We start from the raw sequence: 26,393 nt of genomic DNA, 5'->3' as shown, positions 1-26,393 counted from the left end.
CCTAGAATTATGGTACTGTACTTGAGTGATTTATGGATTTACCCAGAGCGGTAAAAGCTTTGATACCACTTGTGGCGTCCTCAACCCCTGCTTGTGTTTTGGCAGAATCCATCGCGCCAAGATGTCGGCCTCAAGGGTCACACCCCTGGTGCATACTAACGTCAAGTGTGTGCATACATGCAATACGATATTATGCAATTAATTCGCAACATAAAAATAAAAGGACAGTCATTAATTCTAACAGTACCAGAAATTAAAGCTACATCACCAAGCAAATATCCATAAGCCAAAAAGTCTACCATGTTTTGGCATAAAAATATTACTATCATCCGAATAAGTTAAGTCAAATAACAACACTTAAACGAAAGGGAAAAAGGGAAAAGGGCCCCAAATCATGACATCCTCAATCGGAGCCGGACCTTCGTACTCGTACCCATCCTCTCCATCAAAGTCTACAGTTCTGTAGAACGAAACCATAAGTGGGGACACCAAAGTGAGATTTCACAAAATCTTAGTAAGTGAAACCAAAATTAACACCCAAAATACAAGCATGTGGGAAAATATGAAGTTACTCAAAAATGGGAAATTCAGAGAATTATGACGTTTACAAATTTATAAAATTTCAAGCACATTCCCAAATCTCACACAAAATACTACGCACCCGAAAATCACATTTTTTAATGTTTTGTAAACATTCGTTTTAACATTAAGGTATGCACTATGGTCTCCCCTATGGACCATCCGCACATTCATTTTAACATTAAGGTATGCACCATATTCACATCATGGCTAATGACCGTGCATGTGACTTCATAACAAGTGATGCCCAGCTTCATGCCTGGCATGTACATGACCAGGTATTCTCTAGCCTCCTTAACCAACACCAGACGCTCTATTCCCGTCTCTCACACCTTTATTCCGCACTGTGGTCTCGAGATATTTCCTCAGGGTTACATGGGGAACTACAAAACTGAATCCCTTTTGCTTCCCCATCTTGTTTCAAGCCTACTTTACTACAAATTTGCATTTACCTGCACATCACTAGACTCTAATGTCAAATACAAAGTGTTAGATTTCTTACCATACGCCAAGACCAGCGCACCCTTCGTGACCTTCCACGCTCCCAGGAAATGACACTATATGATCGGTGTTGTTAAGTTCTTCCATAGAGATAAGGTTTTTCTTCAGATCCAAAACGTGATTGACTTGCTGCAAAGTCAACACACTCTTATTCTGAAGTGTGATGTGCACATCAACTACTCCCGCTACATCTAGTGTCTCTCCATGAGTCATGTACATCGTCCAAAAATACCAGCAACATAGTTCTACATCATTTCTAGATGTGAGGTGCTATGGAACGAAGCCCTAAATCCATCCCCCAAACATCAACCAGACTGTGTACTGCAAGAAATAAAATGTCCTATATTTCTTTAGCCACCGCTTTCACAGCGTCATCCACAATACTTCCTAATTCTGGTAGCCTCTTTTGATGTGGCTCAGCTTGTCACAACTCCAACAAATGATTTTTTGCCCCAATCGTCAACACTCAAGGCCAAACCAGTACCAGAAAACTCCCCAGAGTCATTCTCTGTACCTCCTTAGCAAGAATCATGTCACCTAGATCATCGTAACTCAATTTCATCTTGTCGGTTGAATTACTTACCGCCATCATCATGGCCTCCTAACTATTTGGCAATGATGCCAACAAAATCAACGCTCTAATCTCATCATCAAACTCAATCTCGACTGAGGACAATTGATTTGTGATAGTATTAAAGTCATTTAAATATTGGCTACAGATATACCTTGTCACATTCTCATTTTGAACAATTTCTTCATCAGATGCACATTTTCATTCATCGACGGCTTTTCATACATACTTGACAAAGCTTCCATGAGATCTGATGTGGTTCTCTCCTTTATAACGTTGTGCGCCACTGATCTAGACAAGGTGAGCTGAATAACCTCCAAAACCTATTGATCTAATAGATTCCACATAGCTTCAACCATGCTTTCCTACTTATTTCCCAATAGAGGAAGGTGTAGCCTTTTTCTATAGAGATGATTCTCGATTTGCATCCTCTAATAACCAAAATCTTTGCCATGCAACTGTCAATTCCAACTGTCACGTCTTCTCCAAACATCATTCAGACCTGAACCCCAAGAACCTTGGAGCTCTGATACCAATTGTTATAGAAACACCGAAGCAACGACACCCACACACAACGACATCAAGACAGACAGTGAAATAAATGTGGAAACATAGGAGTCAAAAGTGCGCGCACACGACACACACAATATTTAACATAGTTCGGCAATGCGCCTACGTCCATAGAGATGCAGGGTAATTTATTCATAGGAGATTACAATCATACCAAGAGTTACAAGAGCAACACTATACTCACACAATCTCAACGCTCTCTCTAAGGCTTTTCTCTCTCACAAATGCTCTCACACATCGTTCCTCTATGTTTTTCTCAAACTGATACGTTTTTTTTTCCAAAACATATATAAAGCAAATGGCGCCAAGAAACCCTAATGCGGCCAAACTGGGTTATTTACTCGAGCGGAGTGTCAAGCACGCCTTGAGCGAACAACTAATCCAAAAATGGCCCGAGTGGACTATTGAGTGGGCCTCGATTGAACTCTTTGTCCAAAGTTCACTTGAACTCACCATCGAGCAATCTTCGAGCAAACTCTCTGTCCGAGATTCACTTGACCCAACTATCGATCATACCTAAAGCGAATTCACTGCTAAAGCTTCGCTCCAACAACAGTAGAGCGAACAATCTGTATGCACTTTTCTTGCTGACAAAACAAATCAAACTCCATAACCAAAGAGTCAATTTAGAAATGCAAATCGTAGATAAGTATGAAAGTTAGGGTAAATGAATTTTATATGTTTAAAGATATATATATATATATATATTAATTTGTTAATTATGAAGATTTTGATACTCGTAGACCAACATGAAGTCTTAGTAATATTTATTTAGTTAGTGATAGATAGGGGAAGGCAACAGGGCCCCACCCCCTGCTTCGCCGCCCAGCCTCCACCACGGTGGGGAGGTGGCAGGACAATTCGCCCAAATATGGCCACCCCTATGGGTGGAGGGGAAGGACCGAGCGTGGGCTCATTCTGCATTAAACAAAACAATGTTGCTCTCCCTAAAACGACATCATTTTGTTTAATGCGTAAATTCACCTCCTTCTCGACTCCCATCTCTCATTTGGTTATGTAGTTCTGATGAGATGAGATGTTTTGTTAAAAGTAGAATAAAACATTGTTATAATATTATGTTTTAATATTATTTTTATTTTGAAAATTGAAAAAGTTGAATTGTTTATTATATTTTGTATAAGAGTTTGAGAAATTTGTAATGATTATATGAGATGAGATAGTTTAGTTTTGTGTAACCAAACCAGTTGTCAGACTCCCTCAGCTCTCTCCCTTCCTCTCTCTCTCCCTCTCTCTCTCGGTTCACGACCGACATGGAACACGAATCTCTCTCTCAACACATCTCACTTGTCGTCCTCGCCTATATTCGGTGAACATGATAAACTGTGCATGCTTCAAAGTTACTTATTTTCTCTTAAGTATCAGAACTAAGCATCCCAAAATAACTCCATTTTCTACTTGTTCAACTTGAGATCATCAACAACTATTTTTTAGTCTCCTTCTAGGATCACCATTCTCATACCCAATTCAAGGCCAAAGTTGACTGCTGTGTAGGCTACAATTGCCTCTACTAATAGAGGGTTAGGTATTGATGCCTATTTTTTCCTCAAGGTTGCCAAAAAGTTGCCTTCTTCATCTCTCACGGCAACACCTATTCCTATTACACATTATCTTTTATCAACTGCTACATCCCAGTTGATTTTACAAAAGCCTTGAGGAGGAGTTTCCCAAGTTACTAACCTTCTATTGTCTGCTACATTGTTCTCCTCTTGTCTCGATTGTACATAATTTATATCCAACCTCATCTGATTTACTTTGTACAGCACTGTTTTAGGATCTATGCCAAGATTCTTGAACACAAACTCATTCCTTCTCCACCATAAATTCCAGAGTGTTAATGATAGTTCCTTCATTTCTTCCATGTCGAGTTTGTTGTACATATCTTGCAGCAGCTCCTTTACATTCTTATAGCAGCACATACTCTTCTGAATTTTCCTAGAACATTGGCTGATACGCATTCCCAGAGGACATGTTCAATAGTTTCTGGCTCCTTGAGACACATAGGGCAATGGGGGTCATCCAAGATCTTCCTTTTGTGCAAATTGAGCTTGGTGGGTAGAATATTTCTGCAAGCTCTCCAAAGAAAATTCTTTGTTGCTAGAGGTATGTCGAGTTTCCATATTTTGGTCCAGCCTTCTCTGTATTCATTGTTGAAGGAATTCTATCCTTTAATTTTGTCCTGCATCTCCCCTAGTAAATGGTATGCACTCCTTACTGTGATGTTCCCATCTGCATTATTTCTCCAAATTAGTTTATCTTGCTGATTGCTTTGACTGATTGGAATTTGTCTGAAAAGTTGTACTTCTTCTTTGTTGAAAACTGCTTGAATTAAAGAAATGTTCCCGTCCTTGGTTTCTGGCTGAATGAGTAGCTCCACTTTGGCCTCAGTCCCCAATATGTTTCTACCACTTTGGGGTTTGTAAGATGAAGGTTGATGCAGCCATGAGTCATACCAGATTCTTACTGATTTCCCATTGCCTATTCTCCAACTAATTCCCTCTTTAAGTAAATCTCTAGCAGCTAGTATACTCCTCCATATAAATGAAGGATTGCTTTCCATTTTAGCAGATAAAAAATCAAATCTAGGGAGATATTTGAGCTATAAAACTTGAGAAGCAAGAGAGTTTGGATATGTAGAATCCTCCAGTCTTGCTTTGCTAACAAAGCAATATTAAAATTTTCAAACTCTCTGAAACCAAGTCCTCCTTTATCTTTGGATTTCCCCATTTGATCCCAGCTTAACCAATTCAATTTCCTTTCTTGGTTTGCTTGAACCCTCCAATATCCTCTCATCATCTTGTTCATTTGTTTCAGCAAAGCTTTAGGAAGTTTAAAAACTCCCATAGCATAAGAGGGAATGGCTTGAATAATAGCTTTCAACATGACCTCTCTCACTGCTTGTGATAGAAGTTTCTATTTCCAGTACTCCATTTTTGCACTGATTTTGTCAAGAATTGCTTTGAATTCTTTATTCCTTGATCTGCCTATCAATGCTAGAAGACCAAGGTATTTCTCGTAAGAATTTGTTGTTCTGACTCTTGCTATGCTAGTGATGTTGTCCCTCATTTATGAGTTAGTGCTTTTACTGAAAAATATAGCAGACTTGTCTTTGTTTAATTTATGACCTGTTGCTGCCTCATGTTGACCTATACGCTCCATCCTCCTCCTCCATTCCATATTTGTAACTTGACAAAAAATTTAGCAATCATCTGCAAAGAACAAATGACTGATTTGTATTTTCCTTCTACCTATTGGGAGGCTATATAGCAGCTTTGTTCTTTCAGCTTTATTAAGCATTTGAGTTAGTGCCTCTGAGAATATGATGAATAGACAGGGTGATAAAGGATCACCCTGTCTAATACCTGGAGTTGGTATGAAAGCTGGTTGTGGGATTCTATTGATTAACAATGAGTATGACACTGTCGATACACATTTGATTATTAGATCAATCCATCTTCTGTTGAATCTCATCTTTTCCATTGTAATTTCAATAAAAGATCACTCCAATCTATCATATGCTTTACTTATATCCATCTTTAGAGCCATATAACCTTTAGACCCTTTCATTCTACACTTCATTGAATGCAATGCTTCAAATGCTACAATTACATTATCTGCTATAAGTCTACCTTGTACAAATGCACTCTGATTTGGTGAAATGATTATTGGCAGTATTTTCTTCATTCTGTTGGCAAAAATCTTTGCCATCACCTTATACATCACATTGCATAGGCTTATTGGTCTGAATTTAGAAACTATTGAGGTATTTTTTACCTTTGGGATTAAGACTATGTGAGTTTCATTGATGGAACTATCCTAGCTATTGGTTCTTTATCTAGAGTTTCCCAATGTTGTTGAAAAAAACTAGCTGAAAAGCCATCTGGTCATAGGGAACTCATAGGAAGCCTGCTCAAGACAACCTCTTGTATTTCTAAATAGTCAAAATTTCTGAGCAATTTATTATTCATTTCCTCTGTGATAAGAAGTGGCATGGATTCAACACATTGAGCTTGTCCCAGTGGATTAGAAGTAGCATACAGATCTATGAAGAACTTATGAAAAGTTTGCTCTATCACTTTTGGTGAGGTAAAAGGATGGCCTTCTCCATCACTGATTCTGTGAATTGTGTTAGTCTTGCGCCTCTGAGTAGCACATTTATGAAAATAACTTGTGTTTCTGTCCCTCTCTTTAAGCCATCTTTGCTTTGATCTTTGCTTCCACCCACTTCCTCTTGTTCCATACTTAAATTAATTTGCCTCTGAAGTTGTTTGATTACTTGCTGATCTGATCCTTGGTTCCTGTCTTGTAACTATGATACTTGTCCCATCATGCTTGTAATTGATTCTGTTGATTCTTTCTTTTGTTTCTTGTTCCAGTTGAGTAACTGTGCTTTGCAATCTTTGAAGTTGTTTGAGAAGCCTACTATTGAGCTATCATTTCTGTCCTAATGCTTCCATTTAGCTGAAAATCAGTTGTTTACATTCATTGCTTAGACCCAACTGTATTCATTTATGAACAATATTTCTCTTCTTCTAGGAGGCTGCAGCTGATTATTCATTGTTGCTAGGATAGGATTATGATCTGAGGAGCATGTTGCCAGTGCATTAACTGAAATTTCTTGAAATATATTCATGCATTCAGTGTTAGCACATACTCTGTCTAATCTTTCGTTGGTGAAATCTGAACAGTCTCTTCTATTAGACCATGTATACTTGAGGCCACTATACCCCATATCACTCAAATCAGTATCTTGCAAAACTTGTCTGAACCCTTGCATTTGAGTAAAAGCTCTTTGTGGACCTCCCCATTTTTCATTTTGGTGAAGTATCTCGTTGAAATCTCCCAAACACAACCATGGCCTATGATCTAAAGGTTGTAAAATTCTGAGTAATTGCCAACTGCCTTCTCTTTTTGTTGTAACTGTGTTACCATAGAATCCTGTTAAAGTCCAAGCCTTCCCAGTTTTAACATCAATCACATTAACAGAAATGTTATAATTGGTATAGGTTTCAACTTCTATATCACAAGCTGATTTCCACACCATTGCCAACCCTCCACTACATCCTTTGGCATTGATTGTAAAACATCTATCATATCCTATTCCATTTCTGATTTTTTCAATCCTCTCTCTCGAGCACTTTGTTTCCACGGGGAAGATAATTTCTGGACACTTTTGCTTCACTAAAAAATGAAGCTCTTGAACTGTTTGAGGGTTCCCAAGTCCTCGACAATTCCATGCTATGCACTTCATTGATGTTAGAGCAGACTCCACCTTTAATTCCTAAGTCTTGCTCCTTTCAGGATCGAGCCCTTCTTTCAGTTTTTTGTTTGATATTTTCTTGGCTATCACTGTCTATCATTTCATTGTCTCTTTTCCTTCCTCTTGTTTCTACTCTATTAGTGATTTCACTGTCCATCTCATCCGTCATTGGTAAATTTATGATTCTAGCCCTTCTTTTCCATCCCAATGGCTTCTGTATCACCTCCACACTCTACACTGGTAATGTATCGATACCTCTTCCTTTATCTGCATATGACTTGTATTAGCAGCCTTCTGAGTTTCTTGAAGACTTTGGTTAGGATTATTGATTATGTACTGCTTCCCATCCTGAGTCTCATCACTCTGATTTCCCTCAATTGAAGATTTATCCATTTGTTTTTCACTATCACCATCCCATTCAACTATTTGTTTTCCTTTATCATAAGCTCCTCTAGATAAGTTATTGTTACCAAGTTGCTGCACTTGACCAGCTTCTAAAGGATCATCTTCTTGGTTTACTTGAGTACCCTGGATAATAAGTATTTCATTTTTACCAGAACCCTCCTCATGGCCTTGATTAAGTATCTGAGTCTTGTTTCCTCTCCCCCCTTGTCTCTTGTTTCCATTATTAAATAAATTGACAGCTGTGGCTCTTAATCATTGGTCATATTGAGATTGTTCAGCTTGAGTTATAAATTCTTGTTTTCCTCTCTCTACAAATTCTATCAACATGTTTGATAAGCCCACAGTTAAAACAAAATAAAGGTAACCTTTTATATTTGAATTCCACCCAGCTCATTTTGCCTTCAATATACTAACTAACTTTCCACGGGAGATAGGTTTAGTGATCATATCCATGTTAACTCTTATTTTGAGAAATTTTTCCCAACCTACTCCTTCCCCATCCACGTTTACAGTTAAAACTTTCTCCTATATTGGAGCTAATTTTTTCTCTTCTTTTATAAATCATTGCTATTAAAGATAAATCATGTAATTGAATCTAAAAAAATTTTTGATAAAAATTCACCTCATTAAAAAGAGTGCTTCTGTTAACCGTTTGGATACAAATTCAGTATTTTTCAAAGATTCAAAATCTATCATTTATGACTCGTTGAATATCTACACTTTTCTAAAATTCAACCAAAAAGCTGTGATCAACCACCTCATTAATGAAGCTGATTGAACGATTCCAACCTTTGATAAGAGGTGCTTTAAATGCGTATTTATTGAAACTCTTGACCATCAGAATTGGAAGAAGCAGACACCGATGGTTTAGTCTCTTCTAGTAGGCGACAGCAACACATGATAGTACGTGGGGGCGTAGCTAATTTAATGTTCGAACATATCCTACGGTCCTACCACATATATATATTAGGGAAGCTTGGACCCAGCTAGCTTGGCTCACGTACGATGTGTTTCTGCCGCTACTAAATTAATTAGTATTAATTCTTTTAATGAAGTTAAGGGTCCGCCTGGGAGTGGGATGTGGTGTAAATAAGGATTTTACATCACCCAATAGTTGCTTGGCACGTTAGAGTTTCTCCCCTCACTCGCGTTCCCTCCCCCACCTGTATCCCTCTCTCATCTCTCTCTCTCTCTCTCTCTCTCTCCCCCCCCCCCCCTCTTCTGAACTCTCACTCTTTGTATAATCTCTATATGATTTTTTCGTGCATTTATCTCTAGATGAATTTTTTAAACTATTTGATTGGGTGTATTTTTTATATATTTATTTTTGTGGTGTTAAGTGTGGTTTTAAATAGTTACGTTGATAAGGAGTTCAGACCGAAAAATTTCTATTCTTTTTCATCAATTTCGTAACAGCCAAATTGAAAGTTGGGGTATGGGAGTTTCATTATTTTTTTTTTCAAACTTCCTCACTTTATGTCATCTTCTGCGATGTATGGTGTTATTGGATATTCTCTGAAAAGTTGATAATGTTTATGTTTTTCTTTTCTTGTCTGAAGTATTTTTTTTCCTGAAATCCTTATGAAGTTCATTGGTGTTTGAGCTTGTTCATCTAGTGCGAGGGGATGAGAGAGGAAGAAATTGAAAGGGAGTGGGAGGGGACTGACGGATTTGAGAGTAGGATAATATTCAAGATGCGCACTCATCGTAAACCATATAAATTTCACAAGTGTTCTATTTTCATTCGAGGGTGTAAACTTTTAATTTACACCATTACCTATTTTAAATTTTTCTCTTTAATGAATTTATAGTACCTTCTGATCATTGAGTAGGAGCGTTATAATATCATTTTTTACAAATCAAATGTATTCGGTAATAAACTGTCTGATCAGAGATAATTAATTACTTATTAATACTTCGAACGTAACATGCTTGTGATTTGTTTTTGAGATATTTCTAATTTCTACTCCTAAGCTTTTCATATTCAGTTTAGATTATATTAGAAATATTTAATATTTGAGAAAAGAAACCCTATAAATGGACGTTTATAATAAAATAAAAAGTCTTGCTTAATTGTATAAGAATAGGATGTGATCGACAGTGATCCGGATGCATGCATTGGTGGTCGAAACTTAATTAGGCCAGATGGCCGAGTCAATATACATACATACATATATATATATATATATATATATTAATGGCATTTATAAGTAATATGAAAGTTGACGTAAGGTCGTGTTCAGTCGTCTCATAAAAACAAAAATATAACCATGATCACTTCTTTTTCAATCCAGACGTATCGAGCAAGTTTGTATAGATTTTTGTTAACAAAGTAGTGATTTTTTTGTTTTCTTCAAAATTATTTATTTGTAATTAATTGTTTTCAATAAAAATAATTATTTTTTATTAAAATAAATTTATTTTTATTATAAATAATCGTTATCGTCTCATTTCAACTTTTTAACTTTTGAGCTAAAATCAATTCGAGTTGGATTTTTCGGACCTTTTACTAGCCTGCAGCTTTTTTCATTCCCTTCTTCCCCGAGGTTTGGCATTGGCGTGGGCTTTTAGGAAGTTGCTAGGTTGCTCGATGCGACCAGCTATTCTACTCATCATCATCTTCATATAATATATATTTTTATTTTTTTTATTTTTTCAGTTTTCGAAGTAGTATATAGTGTAGAAATTTTTTTACGTTTAGCAGGTGACAGCAACAAATGGTACGTAGGAGACTAACTAATTAAGCTCTAATTTATTTTGGCAGATATAAAAATAAGATGTGATGAGATGGATTGGTATAAAAATTAAAAGTTAAATAAAATATTATTAAAATAAATTTCTTAATATTATTTTTATTTTAAAATTTTAAAAGTTAAATTATTTATTTTATTTTGTATAGGATTTGAAAAGTTGAATTGTTTTTATAGTTCATTTCAACTCATCTCATCTCCTTTCATCTAATCATTATAATTTTTTTTAAATTTTCATATAAAATAAAATAAATAATTTAATTTTTTTAAATTTTAAAATAAAAATAATATTAAAAAAATATATTTTAATAATATTTTATTTAACATTTTAATTTTAATCTTAAGGTTTTGTTTGGATCATCAACCTATTTCAACTCATCTCAACTCATCATTACAATTTTTTCAAATTCTAATATAAAATATAATAAACAATTTAACTTTTTCAAATCCTAAAATAATAATAATATTAAAAAATAATATTCTAACAATATTTTATTATCTCAACTCAACTCAACTCAACTCAATATCTAAACACAATCTAACTCATTTCATCTTATCTTATTTCATTTCATCTTAATTCATTGTAAACACAAACGAGCCCGTGGCCGAGTCAATATATATATATATTAATGGCATTAAGTAATATATATGAAAGTTGACCTAAGGCTGTGAGTCGTCACATAAAAACAAAACTATAACCAACATCACTACTTCTTTTTCAATCTAGACGTATCAAGCAAGTTCGTATAGACTTTTGTTTACAAAGTTGCGATTTCTTTGTTTTCTTTCGAGCTAAAATCAATTGGAATTGACCTTTTACGCTAGCCTGCAGCTTTTTTCATCCCCTTCTTCCCCGTGGTTTGTATTGGCGTGGGCTTTTAGGAAGTTGCTAGGGTGCTCCTTGGGACGAGCTATTCAACTCATCATCATTTTTATATCATAAAGATTATTATATATATAAAAAATTTATATAAAAATAATCTTATAAATTAATATAATTTTATTTGATTTGTTAGATCTATTTTATAATAAAAATAATTTTATAATTTGATAAATCACATCAAATCACGTCAGTTTATATGATTGCTTTTTTATAATCACTTTGTGGTTAGAATATTTCTCTTATATCATACATCTTTTTTGATTTTTTGATTTTTTTCTTTTTTAGTTTTCTCTTTAAGTAAGTGTATAGTATATAAATAATTAGTAGAAAAATTCAATATAATTTAGTAGGAATAAAACAAATTAAAACAGATATGGTATATGATGTAGAGATGATATATATATAGCAAACCCCTACTTGAAATATCAAGTCATTATTACTTAGATTAATATGGGTAATTAAAGATAAAAAAAATATCATTCCTCAATGTTTAATAAACAGCTAGAAGATTTCATGTTGAATACTTTATCCGTCCTAGTCGCAAGTACCTAACCTAAATAATCACATCTAGTTGTGATTTTGATTTGGTGCTCAAGATACAGTGTTTTTCATATTTTGAAGTACGATGGGAGTGAAGTATGAGACAAGCTTGAATCTCTATTTCTTTCTTTATATTTGTTATTTATTTAAAATCTAAAAGAGTTCATGGTGTGATATGGATATTTATTAGTCAAATTACTTACTAAATCAAACCTAGCTAATTGCTTGAGTTCATCAATTCCTATTACTCGTTAGATCACATGCATGATGTGGGATGGATACGTGTTCTTTGTATCCTAGCTATTATGATATACGTATTTTACATTTAGCGATCGAGTTTAATTCCAACATGAAACAAATAATCCAAATTAAACTGATCTACTCAATCAACAGGGAGTCCAATAATATAAGAGTTATAAAGATTAATATATCATGAAAATAAATCATACCTCGTTAATGATTTGAAATATAATCGTGTCTTGGGGGCCGGCTTCAGCCTCCATGTGACAAAAAACCCTCTAGAAGTGAAGTTTTCTAAGACTCCTTTTCTAGAATATGCTTTATAAAAATTAGTTTGTACGTGGCATGTGTTTAGAAATTCTAGTTCCACTCCTAGCCAGCCTCCATCCTTTTAAAAGACTAGCATGTACAAGAAGTCTTACAAGAGAAAAAACAACTCTAATCCTGAACAGAGGGAGCAATGGCTTTCCGTAGGATGCTCTTGTACGTGGCATGTGTTGTTGCGATGTTATCGAAAATGGCAGCAGCAGCAGCTTCATTAGCCAAGCCAAACTGCCAGAACTGGTGTGGAGATGTTGAGATCCCTTATCCATTTGGCACAACGGAAAATTGCTACCTTAAAGATAATTATTTTATCAATTGTAGCAATTCCCAACCACTGTTGGGAAATCTTGTTGTCACCAACATTTCCATCCAAGGCGAGCTTGAAATCTTGATGTTTAAAGCCAATCAATGTTACCGAGACTCAAGTGGTGTGCCTATGTTTGACAACACGCCCTCTCTCACTTCCCCCACTTTCACAATTTCCAACACCAAAAACAAGTTCGTCGCTGTCGGCTGTGACACTTACGCCTACCTCAATGCTTACCGGAACAATGAACTCTTCTCCATTGGCTGCATGTCTATGTGTCGAAGTCTTATGAATGTCGTCAATGGATCTTGCTCTGGGATTGGGTGTTGCGAGGTTGACATCCCAACAGGATTAAAGAACTATACTTTGGAAGCTCATAGCTATTACAATCACAAAAATGTCTCTGAATTCAATCCATGCAGCTTTGCTTTTGTGGCTAAACAAGATGAGTTCAAATTCTCCTCTGATAATCTTGAAAAAATGCCAGCTGACATAGATGATACTTCTCCAATGGTTCTTGATTGGGCAATCGGTTATGAAACATGTAAAACGGCTCCGAGCAAGCCGGATTACGTTTGTGGACAGAACACCTCATGTGATAATCCACCAGAAGGGGTTGATGGGTATCGTTGCAAGTGCAAAGAAGGTTATGAAGGAAACCCAACACTGAAGGGAATTTCACATGTACTTGTCCCGACGGATACGGAGGCGATGGAAATATTAACGGAACAGGTTGCAGTCCTAAAGCCAGCGGCAGCCATGCCAAGATCATTATTATTGCAATAATTGGTACGTATCAATTAATATATAACAGTAAGATAATTTTTTCACTCACATGAGTTGATTGAATTAAACTAGCAGAAATGTTTTGTCTTTTGATAAATAAATCTTACAAATTGATTTGTCTTAATATGGTACGTTAGATTGTAAAATTCTTTTTATTATAAAATAAATATAAAATATCATATTTAATTATATCAGTTTACAAATTTATTGTTATAAGATATATTTATACATCTTTAACTCTTTAATTTCTTGAATTAATCTCTCGTATAACAATTCCTAGGGTATATATTCACAGTGGTTAACTTTAAATTTGCATGGTTGAAGATTTTTCGTCTTGGCACTATTTGTTTCTACTTATCCAATACTTATCATATATCTTAGTACTAATTATTATATTTCATGATATATAAAAGTGATTATGATATTCTAGCTCTATGGTTGATATCTAGATGACAATGGTTGAGATTTACTCTTATATGAATAGATGAGTAATAATATACACATAACACATTGCACAACAATGTTATAAAATGAAGGTATATATGTAAAATGATGTTACTTTTATAAGATGTTTTACAAAAATACCCTTCATTTAAAACATAGTTGTGTAAAGCGTTGTGAAAAATGTTGTGTAAATCATTTTCCTTTTGGAATATTCTCTATACCTTTGCACAGCATTTTGCTATTCATCATCTCACACACCACACTTATGATATTATTTTAACTTTTTTGTTTTATTATTGCTAAACTAATTGAGTTATTTTACTCATCATTCATACACCACATATTTGGTAAGAAAAAAAAAAATTATGTATGGTGTGTAGTATGAGGATCATAAGTAGAATTTTTCTTTCACAAATATCTCTGTTATTTTAAATTCAACAAATATATATCTTTGTGTGTGGGTGATATGGATAATCTCGTGCAAGTATCAACGGTGGCCTATTATGAAGAATGGTGTACTTTAATTGTTGTAAATATTTCGGAAAGAAAGTGATTTATATAGTTCTAAAATATGTAAGTATCGTACACTCCTATTAAAAAATAGATAAATCTATGATCCACATTAAAATGAAAAATGATTTGTACAGTTTTAGGGTGTACGTGCATGTCTTGTACTTTGAAGAAGTAGACAAATTTAAGACCCACATGAGAAAAACATTTTTTAATGGTAGGCCCAGCTCGTTTTCAAAGGGAGCACGCGATATTTGCGCACTAGTGAGCCTTATTTTTTTCAAACAGAATATGTGAAATTAACATACTCGATAATTATATCTAGCATTACTCATTTATGAAATATAATCCCTAAACTAGTTGACATGCAAGGATATGATCATAGAGTAATTCTACATACAACCGTGAAGTGCGTAAACGCCGCGTAATCGTTTTGAAAAAGAGTGAGGTCTACTATTAAAAAATTAATTTTTTTCATGTGGGTCCCATATTTTATTCATTTTTTTCAAAGCGATTACACAGCGATTGTACAATTCACGGTTGCAAATATCTTTTCTCATGATCATAAAGAGCAATATACAACTAAGACATCCCGGAGAACAAAAATAAAACTCCAACTATTTTATCTTTTATCTTGTTATGATTGTAGTGTTTAATATCTTTTATCTTGATATTAAAGGCTAAAATATTTTTATTTTTTATTTTTGAAGAATTAAAGGCTAACAAATTAGTATTTTAATTTTGGAGTTCTTGTGCGAACTCTAAGATCTACAATAAATTTAAGTGAAATGGACTCATTTACAAGTAGGCCCAACTAATCTTGCATGTGATTAGTTTGATCAACTAAATGTTTAATATATAATGATGTAGAATCTACTTTAAAGTTACCTACCTTTTTCCCTTGAAAAAATGCAACAAACAGTGTACGTATTTCTACTTAGAAATAAAAAATAATAAAACTCCATTTGAAATATTACGGTTTTAAGAAATTCTCAAAGTAACCATTTCCATTTTATGTTACTTGTTTTTTAACAAAGTATCAACCATATTTGTACTCGCCAAATGTGTGCATATATATATATGTGTGTGTATAAGTGCATATAAATTCTACATATGCTGCTGCTATGATATTAGACATTAACTATGCTTTAACTCTTAAATATTGAATGAGCTAGACTTCTTCAAATAAAAATATATATATATATATATCTATATATATATATGGTATAACTTGCTAGTGATTCGCAAATTTGTCGTGGAAACAAAAATAGCATTTTGATCGCAATGCATGTTTGAACATGTCAGCTATCAGCATTGGCCTCTCAGCATTGTTTGTGGTAGGTTCTTCAGTATATTGTGGACTAAAGAGAAAAAGACTTTTCAAGCTAAAAGAGAGATTCTTCGAACAAAATGGTGGCTTGTTGTTGCAACAAAAACTCTCAAATGATAGAACTTTCATGGAGATTGCCAAAATCTTTAGTGCAGAAGAACTTGAAAAAGTTACAAACAATTACGATGAGAGTAGAGTACTTGGTCAAGGAAGCTATGGAACTGTTTACAGAGGAGTCTTACCAGATAATAAAATGGTCGCCATTAAAAAATCAAAACTCTGTGATCAGAGCCAAATTGAGCAGTTCATAAATGAAGTGATTGTGCTTACTCAAATTAAGCATAGAAATATGGTTAAGCTATTAGGTTGTTGTCTAGAAACAGAAGTGCCATTACTAGTTTATGAATTCATCACAAATGGAACTCTTTCGGCCCACATTCATGATAAAGTCCTATCATCCTCACTCTCATGGAGAAAGCGTTTAAAGATAGCTGCAGATACTGCAGGAGCACTTGCATACTTGCATTTTTCGACTTCCATGCCAATTATACACAGGGATGTTAAACCTACAAATATACTTTTGGATGATAACTATTCCGCAAAGGTATCTGACTTTGGAACTTCAAGATTGGTCCCACTTGATCAAACAGAATTAACTACTTTGGTGAAGGGAACTTTGGGGTACTTAGACCCAGAATACTTCTATAGCAGTCAACTTACAGAAAAAAGTGATGTCTACAGCTTTGGAGTTGTTGTGGCAGAGTTATTGACTGGTAAGAAAGCACTTTCTTTTGATAGGCCTGAAAGCGATAGAAGTTTGGCAATAATGTTTTGTTCTGCAGTAAAAGATGATCGTTTACGTCAAATTCTTGAAGACCATATTGTAAGCGATGGTAATATTGATGAGATAAACGAAGTTGCTAAGCTTGTAATGCAGTGCTTAAGTATAAGAGGAGAGGATAGGCCAAATATGAAGGAAGTGGCAATGGAGCTAGAGGGGTTGAGAAGTATGGATCAAAAGCATCAATGGGATAAGGTTGATGTCTATACAGAATAGGCTGAATGCTGTGTCACTCCACCTGCACAGTACTCTTTCAGCATTAATGGTGTCAATAATGGTTGTTCTAGGACCAGCGCAACAATGGGTACGTCTGAAAGTATGAGAAACCAAGTCTTGAAACCAATAATATTGAATGATGGTAGATGATCTTGAAACCAAGTCAGTTGCTTATATATACGTATATACGCTCTGGCGCTTCATTTTCATGTCTAATATATCTGATGTCTTCTTGCTACCTTCCCTTTTGTCATCTTTCATTCTGTTTCTGTGATCTATAACAATTAAGAGCACCTTATTGACTTATTACGTTCACTCAACTAAAAGGCCTTCTCTCACTCTTTTTTTTTTTTTCCTTAACTAAGAGATGTGATATGCGTACGTCACTTGTATATAAATTTTTCGTTAACAGGAAAGGCTTTTTCTTGCATTAATATAAGGGCATGTATGGATTCTTTACTGTCGCGTAATTTTGTGAATAATAGTAAAATAGTTTGATAAAAGATGTTTATTCTGTTTTGAGAAAGAATAGAGAAGAAAGTTGAATAAAAATGTTATAAATTAGAAATTGTTTGAATATAATTTTAATATTATATTTTTTAAGTAAAGTTGTATTGATTTTTGTGTGATTAGATAATACTTAGATGAAAAAGTTCAAATTTTGAAATTGAAAAATATTTTATTTTTAAGTGATATTTAGAAATGAAATTAATTATGATAAGTTTCGAAAATTTTCTCTTAGTGTCCAAACATGCTCTAGACCAAACATTTAAAACTTTTTCCAAGATAATGACAATGTTCATGATCTTTATAGGTAATTATAAGAATCTTTTAGAAACCAAACTTGCATTCAAAATGCTTTAGACCAAAAAAGTATTGAATGGCAAGGATTTTGTTACCGTACGTTACTGGCAGTAACTATTGGATATTGGTTCTTGCATGGAGTTAGTCCCATTATTGTGTCGGTCTGTGCGGGTAATTTTTTTTTTTTTAATCAATAAATCTGTATGTTGTATTCATGAATAAGCTGAATTACAAACTTTATCAACTTCTACCAAATTTCTAATCTCTTGAGGATAGTCCTCCATCCAGACTAACTCTTCACTTACATGTAAAGCACTTTTAGCAAGGCTAGCTATGTGCAACACTATTACAAGCTCTATTCACATGCAAGACTACCCAATGCATTTTATTTTTCAAAACAGTCTTCAATCCATCTATCAGTTGGCCATTCCACTCCCATGAAGCTACATTATTATTCACGGCTTGAACCACAAATAAAGCATCTCCCTCCAGTTGCACCACACTAAGATTCAATTCTTCACAAAGCTTCATTGCCCTCCAAAGTGTATATATTTCAGCCACAACAGGATCAGCAACATTTTTGTCTTGGACAACACAGTGAGGCCAGTACTTCTCCCCATTTGTCCCTAATTACAACCCCTATCCCACATCTATATTCATCTGCCATCCATGCTGCATCCCAATTTACTTTAACAGTCTCCCCCACAGGCGGTTTCCATCTGATAGCTCTACTAGTTTGAACTCCATATCTTTGACCAGTGCCCTTCCCAATCAAAGCTTGCTGAAAGTCAACCAAGCACTCAACAACTTGATTAAACACAACAGATGGATCCTCAAAACTATTTTAAAAAACCACCCCATTCCTTCTTAGCCACACCCTTCTCATAACCACAACCATTATTTCTAGCTGATCTTGAGCTAGCTTTGAACTCCATTCTGTCCAGAAGTCAAACATATCTCTTTCACAGCTGGACCACTCTTGCACTGGACTCCTCTCACAAGCCCACACATCACTTGCACCACAACAACTCCACAAAGCATGGCAGACAGACTCATCAATTCTCTTACAGATTGGGCTTAAGGCCTCTTTTAGAACTTTCCTTTTCATTATGTTCCTCTTTGTTGGTAGACAATTAGTAATAGTCTTCCACACAAACACCTTTGCCACCCCTGGAATATTCAGATTCCATAGCTTTCTCCAAGCCTCCACATTTTTTTTCTGAAGCCTCCCCATTCACCCTTCTTTTTCTCTTCATCTCAACATGATAGGCACTTTTGACAGTATACAAACCACTCTTCAAATGAGCCCATATCTGTTTATCAGGGAGTCCTGAAAAACTAACAGGTAGCCTACATACTACAGCAGCTTCATCTTCATTAAAAACTTTCTTCACCAACCCCTCATTCCATCCTCCATCAATTGCAAACAGCTCCTCCACTCTTGCCTCAGCATGTAACAGATTCATAGGAGATTGTATCTGAAAAGTTATAGCCTTAGGAATTCACCTATCCTTCCAAATTTTTATAGTCTTCCCATCCCCCACCCTCCACACCAAACCATCCTTCAATAATCCCATTGAATCCCAGAGACTCCTCCATTAGCAGAAGGTTTGAAGCCCAAAGAAGCATGCAGCATCTCAGATCTTTTAAAATATTTATCTTTTAGTATCATTGCAGCCATAGATTGAGGATTCATCACCACCCTCCAACACTGCTTAGCCAAAAGAGCTTTATTAAAAGCTTCCAACTCTCTAAAACCCAAACCTCCCTCAGCTTTAGACAATCCCATCTTTGCCAACTCCTCCACTGAATTCTATTGTTCTTCTGCTTAAAGCTCCACCAGAACTTGGCCATATGAGATGCAATCTCTTGACATAATTTCTTTGGCAATTTGAAAACACTCATATAATACGTTGGAATAGCTTGAATAACTGCCTTCAAAAGCACTTCTTTTCCTGAAGGAGACAAAAATTGGTTATTACTCAATTTCTGCCAAACCCGATCCTTAATGCTGCTGAAAGATTGGTATTTTGACTTGCCAACCATGATTGGTAAACCAAGATACTTCTCACAATTATTTTGAACTCTAGCTCCACAATCCTTGAGAATATCTGCCCTTACCTCATCACCAACTGTAGGACTAAACATAATAGTTGTTTTGTGCTTATTCAAACATTGTCCTGATGCCTTCTCATACACCTCCAAAATTCCACTGATTTTCTTCCATTCATGCCAGAAGCTTTCCCAAATATTAAACAATCATCTGCAAATAACAGATGAGTCAATTTCATCCCCCCTTGAGCCACAACAACACCCTTTACTTCACCTCTATCTTTTGCTTGCTCAAGCAAAGCACTTAGTCCCTCAGCATAGATCAAGAACAGATAAGGAGATAATGGATGTCCTTGTCTTAATCCTCTTGTTGGATTTATAAAATCACCTAGTTTACCATTTACAAGAATAGCATATGATATTGAAGATATGCACTTCATAATCAGTCCAGTCCACCTTTCTCCAAAACCCATCTTTTTCATAACAGCCTCCAAAAATCCCCATTCCACCCTATCATAGGCCTTAGAAATATCAAGTTTAATTGCCATACTTCCAACTCTCCCTCTTTGCCTACATTTCATCGAGTGCAACATCTCATAAGCAGCTATGACATTGTCTGAGATCAACCTCCCAGGTATAAATGCACTTTGGCATTTTGAAATAATATCATTCAACACCTTCTTCAGCCTATTTGCAAGAGTCTTTGCAATGATTTTATAGACAACATTGCAAAGACTAATAGGCTTGAATTCATTCACGCTGCTAGGCTCATTTACTTTGGGAATTAGGGCTATAAAAGTTTTGTTGATATCATTAGGCAAACTGCCACCATTCAGGAAATCCAACACTGCACTAGAAACATCTTCACCTACCACATGCCAAAAAGACTGAAAGAAACATGCCCCATAACCATCAGGTCCCGGAGCCTTCAATGCTCCCATCATTCTCAAAGCCTCCTCAACCTCCTCCTTTTGAAAATCTCTCTCCAGAAAATCATTCATAGATCTAGATACCTTTGGTTCCACAGGACCAATACACTCCTGAATATCTACAACAGAAGGATTTGAACTAGCATAGATATTAGTAAAATGATCTTTGAAAGCAGCAGCAATACCTTCCTCATTTTCCTTCAAAACACCCTTACCATCTTTAATAGCCACAATCTTATTCCCTTTTTTTTTTTTCTCTCTAATTTGCACATTCATGAAAGAATCTAGTATTTTTATCACCCAAATTAAACCAATTCTTCTTTGCACGTTGTTTCCATTTAACATCTTCCTGTTCCAACAGACATCCCACCCTCTCTTGTAGTACTTTCAACTCCTCCATATTGTGTTGACTTAAATTTCCTTGAATATTCTTAATTTTCTCAAAAATCTGTTCAATCTCCTTTCCTCTCTCCTTATCTCTCCCTTTAAAACATGTAATTACTGAACCACTGCAGATCTTGAGTCTTGATTGAATTTTCTGAAAAGGTCCTGCTCTTGACTGTCCCATCTCCCAACCTCTTTGGATCACCTCCTCACATTCCTTTTGTTTTCTCCAACAAGCCTCAAACCTGAATGGGAATTGTCTTCTCATCCTTCTATGCTCACCCTCAGCTATAGACAATAATATAGGTAAATGGTCAAAACACCTACCAATCAAGCCCTCAACCCTCCTTTCCTTAAACATAGACCTCTATTTGTCATTCACCACATACCTATCAAGCCTCTCTTTTGTGAAAGACTGATCACTATGCTTATTTGACCATGTAAAACCCTTCCCACAGCAGCCAATATCCCCTAAACCACAATCCTCCAACACCTCTCTGAATAGATTAATTTGACTCTCAGCCCTCATCTTGCCACAAGATTTCATTAAAATCACCCCCTACACACCAAGCTGAATCATTTAATGGCTTCAACTTCCTCAATAATTCCCAAGAAAGATATCTCTTCCCTACCTCAGGATGCCCATAGAATCCAGTAAAAGTCCACTCTCTATCCCTTCTATCCCCTTTTACAAGCACACTAATATGCCAACTTGAGTAATTGATCACTTCAACTCCTCTCTCCTCCTTCCAGTACGACACTAGACCACCTTTCCTTCCCACAGAATCCACCACCAGACCACCCTCCATACCCAACCTCCTTTATAAACCAGCAATTTTATGAGATCTAGCTTTTGTTTCACAAACAAAAACCAGATTAGGCCTCTTCTCTTTAACCAAAAGGCTAAGGTCCTGAACTGTCCGAGGGTTGCCAAGCCCTCGACATTTCCAACATAAAAGATTCATAATGCCAGGTGGTGCTGCTTAGCAGCCACCAACCCTAGCCTGTTATCAAAACAGACCAACATGCCATTACCTCTCATCCTCTTTTCTTCCATCATCACTTCACCACCTTCCTCCCCAGGTTCATATCTTCTTTTTAAATCAGTAATTGAACGAGCAATCATACCTAGCTCAGGCCTAGCCCGTGCCCATCTCTTCCTCCTTGAAGATCTTTTACTCTCTTGTATCTGTACCTCAATATTAGAACTCCTCCCTTCCATCTGCAACCTGCTATCAACCTCAACATTATGGATCTCCTTCCCATATGCATAAGTATCTGACCCCTCCTCATTCACCACAGACAGCATCACTTGAGGTTGCATTTTCAAACCTTTATTCGACTCCTTCCCTTCTTTCCCTATCCCATCCTCCATCCCTCCCCCTTCTGACTCTACTCCCTTCTCCATGTTATTAGATCCTGATCTTTGCTCATAATGATCACTTCCTCTCTGATCTTTGCTTCTAGTAAACCTTTCCTCATTTGAGGTAAAGCTCTCAACCAAATACCATACTGATCCGAGTTCCCATCCCTCTCCTTACAACCCTCCCTATCATGAATAATCCTCCCACAATTGAAACACAATCTAGGCAACTTTTCATACTAGAATGGCACCCAACTAGTCTTCCCAACCACAACAATAGTTCTTGTGACGCCCCCAGATTCCGCTTGAGATCGAACGGACATCTGAAGCGTTGGGACATGCAACACAATGTTATCTGCCCCCGTTCATGACATATAAGATGCAATATTCCTAACATGCATCTAGCATTATGCAATATTCGCAGCAGATAATTTTTTTTTGAGCAATACTATGCACCAAACTTATAACATCCCAAATAGTTAAAACATAAATCATGCATATTTAAAACATCCATGATTACAGCACGGGTCTCAGAAGACTGTAATCGCAAAACAACAGAGACCTGGCTCCAGAATTATATTGCCAAAATACACTATTGGGCTAGTTCGTTTAGTAACTTGCATAACTCGACTAATGATGCCAGAATACTATCTGAAGACCTAACTATGGAGGCTGCAAGCTCCGTGTTGCATCTACGATGTCTACTCAAACTCCTTCAGGCTGCCAGTGTCTGCTCCCTGCTCTGATCGTGACACATCGCCTACCATTCGGTGGGAATGGTAGTTGGGACTACCACAGTGAGATTTGATTACAAATCTCAACAAGTTGACAGGAAACTTCTACACAGGTTAATGATGCATGCATGGCAGTAAAAGCATGAATGCATAATCAAAGTCATAAGTAAGCATAACATTACTTGACATATAGCATGGCATAAATGACATAACTTGAATTGAAACTGAAACTTAGCTTGACGTGACATGGCATGTACGTGAACTTAAAACATAACATGAACTAGCAACATAGCATGAACGTGAACTTGAAATATAACATGGACTTGAAACATAGCATGAACGTGAACATACATAATTTGAACATGAACTTGAACATAACATGAACCTGAGCACAACATAACATAAACGTGAACTTGAAACATAACGTGAACATGAACATGACATAACATGGACGTGAACTTGGACATAACATGAACATGAACATGACATGACATAAACATGAACTTGAAACTTGACATAAATGTAAACTTGAACATAACATAACGTGAAACATGACTTAAACGTGAAATCTTATTCAATAGACTTAATTAATAAAAGTGACCATACGGGTACTACACGGGTCCCCTTGAGCCGTGTGTCCTTGCCGATTACCGCATCACAACACAGGTGTCTATAACAGCTGTGAGTGCGTTAATACGTACTCCACAGTTGTTGTGGCCCCATGAATTGCTTGTGCCACACTTGTTGTAGACACACGTAACATAATGTGTGGCTCCATCGGTGTTAGTGCCTGGCGCGCTCCGGTGACCAGCTAGTTATGCCCCATTCGCAACCTGTTGACTGTACTTCGTCAACCCAAGGAATTTCACACCTATTTAGACACTCCAACGTGAACAAAGGAGTTCCACTAAGATATTACCCCATCCTAGCGCTTAGGGTCATGATTGACATGAATAACTTAACTGACATACATGACATTTCGTAACAAAACGTGACATGAACGTGACACAAACGACAGAAGTCCTGATGTAGCTTAACGTGACATGAACGTAAGACGACAGACTTGACATAAAATGTAACAGAAAGCATTTTATAACATGGCATACATGTAACAAACAATATTTCGTGATATGGCATAACATGTAACAAACAATATTTCGTAACATGGCATAACATGTGACAGTGAATATTATGTGACATGATATACATGTAACAGATGGCATACGTAATGTGTCATACTTGTAATACATAGTAACATGTGACAGAATATATTATGTAACAGATAAGATTTTCGTGACAAAATAATTCGTGAAATAGATAAACATGTGATGACATGGCATATATAACAACATACGAATATAAATTGTAGTTCCCTTACCCATCACATATACAGAGTAAACTGATAGTAAGTTAAGAGCTAATTTACCTCGATCGTCGCGTTCTACGAGATTAAAATGTGAAACACGAGGAACTGTAAGAGGGTATTTTAAAAGTTAGAACTTTAATTACTAACAATTAGAAAAGTGAAAAGAGAAAACTTAGAGTAAAATGACCATTTTACCCTCTACATGTGGGAAAATGACCATTTTACCTATAACTTAAGGATTTCACATCCTAACTCCAAAAATTACCAAAATTTACATTCCTCATGTAAATTTTGTCCTAGACTCAAATTTCAACTCAGAAAAATTTAAAATCATTCACAACTATAGAAAACTCACAATGGCCGAAACATTCATAAGTCATTTCTCTTAATTTTGGTCGCAATTTCTTCCATCTTCAAAACCCATGATTAAACCAAAATCTAGTAACAACTATCTTCCTATCCTAAGTTTAAAAATACACTTAAAATATCCATTAAGAAAAGCTAATCATCAACACCAAATTTTTTGTAAAAAGACCCAAACTTTTTAACAAAAAAGTAAACCCTTAAATCACAAGTTTTGGCCTTCATAAAAATATCTCCAAGAATTCCAAAAAAACAAATCTTACTTCTAACACATTCATAACATCATCCTAAGATCAACCATGCTTTAAATCATCAAACAAAACCCACCAAAAATCACAAAACAACACTTGGAGATTTTAGTTTTAAACTTAGTCCAAAACAAAAACTTTTCTCTCCACTAACTTTGGTCAATCTCCATGACTTAAACACATGTGATCTTCAAACTAAAACATCTTATGGTTTAAACAAATGTGTCCTAAAGAAGATCCAACCATCAAACTTAAAATCACATGGTTAAAACTCCATAAAATATGGATCTAACCCAAAAACATCAAATCTTAGGCCTAACCGAAATCCTGTTGCATAGAAAAATCATACATTTAAAAATAATACTAAATATCTTCAAAATAACATCCTAACATGTATATAAGAGGCTTAGGATCATCATATAAAAATATCAAAGCCTTTGGAATAAGATTAAACTACGAAATATTCAAACTTTCACAGAACAAAAACTATTTTTCCACTTCCAGTTTTTAAGTTTCTAAAGCTAAGGAAATCCATCATCAAAAGCTTTATTCATGCAACAAAACCTCAATGAAAATTCATAACCACATGATAAAAACACTCCATAAAATTTTCAGACCAAGATATGTCCATTAGCTTGGTCAAAAATTTCAAAACATATCATACTCTCCAGTTTCACGCCCAGAATTACCTTTCCATGATTAAAAATACTTTTGACCGATCAAATGAGTATGTATTGAGACTAATAAGATATAAACCGAAACTAGACTCGAAGGAGAACAACTTTTATGAGGAGTCATCGTGATAAAATACTTACAAACAGTTGAAAATAGCCACGTAACAAGACACAGAAATCTGCCTGAGAGAGCATTTTGGGTTTCTCTCTAAGAACGGGGGAAAGAAGTAATAAAATGGAGAGAAGTGTATCTTGCACGACTTTAGACTCCTGGAGAGGGGATATGGGCTTGGAAGACCCTTGATTGGAGTTGGTTATGTGACATAAAGTGGAGAGTAATGAGGGCAAAGGATTGCCTGCAGCAGCTGTGAGAGATGGAGGTTGATGGAGTGGACTTCTCA

The 26,393-nt window shown here is 35.7% G+C and overlaps 2 protein-coding genes across 2 annotated transcripts; one reads left to right on the top strand and one right to left on the bottom strand.

Annotated features, from left to right (window-relative positions):
- The first annotated feature begins 12,674 nt into the window (after window positions 1-12,674).
- Window positions 12,675-17,323, top strand: LOC121267396 (putative wall-associated receptor kinase-like 16). Its single transcript, XM_041171261.1, is given in 3 exon segments — window positions 12,675-13,609; window positions 13,612-13,737; window positions 15,994-17,323. Coding segments are annotated over 3 exon segments (2,040 nt in total). The 5' UTR covers window positions 12,675-12,777; the 3' UTR covers window positions 17,076-17,323.
- Window positions 17,324-18,447: 1,124 nt separating this feature from the next.
- LOC121267186 lies at window positions 18,448-18,987 on the bottom strand. Its single transcript, XM_041171046.1, has 2 exons — window positions 18,757-18,987; window positions 18,448-18,660 (listed from the first exon to the last, which is right to left on the bottom strand). The coding sequence occupies exons 1-2, from the start codon at window positions 18,985-18,987 to the stop codon at window positions 18,448-18,450; spliced, it is 444 nt and encodes a 147-aa protein (XP_041026980.1).
- Between the last annotated feature and the right edge of the window lie 7,406 nt (window positions 18,988-26,393).

Source organism: Juglans microcarpa x Juglans regia, chromosome 5S (genome assembly GCF_004785595.1).
Source record: "Juglans microcarpa x Juglans regia isolate MS1-56 chromosome 5S, Jm3101_v1.0, whole genome shotgun sequence".
NCBI classification, from domain to species: domain Eukaryota; kingdom Viridiplantae; phylum Streptophyta; class Magnoliopsida; order Fagales; family Juglandaceae; genus Juglans; species Juglans microcarpa x Juglans regia.
Note: the sequence above shows the minus strand (reverse complement) of the source record. Positions and strands in the feature narration are given on the sequence as shown.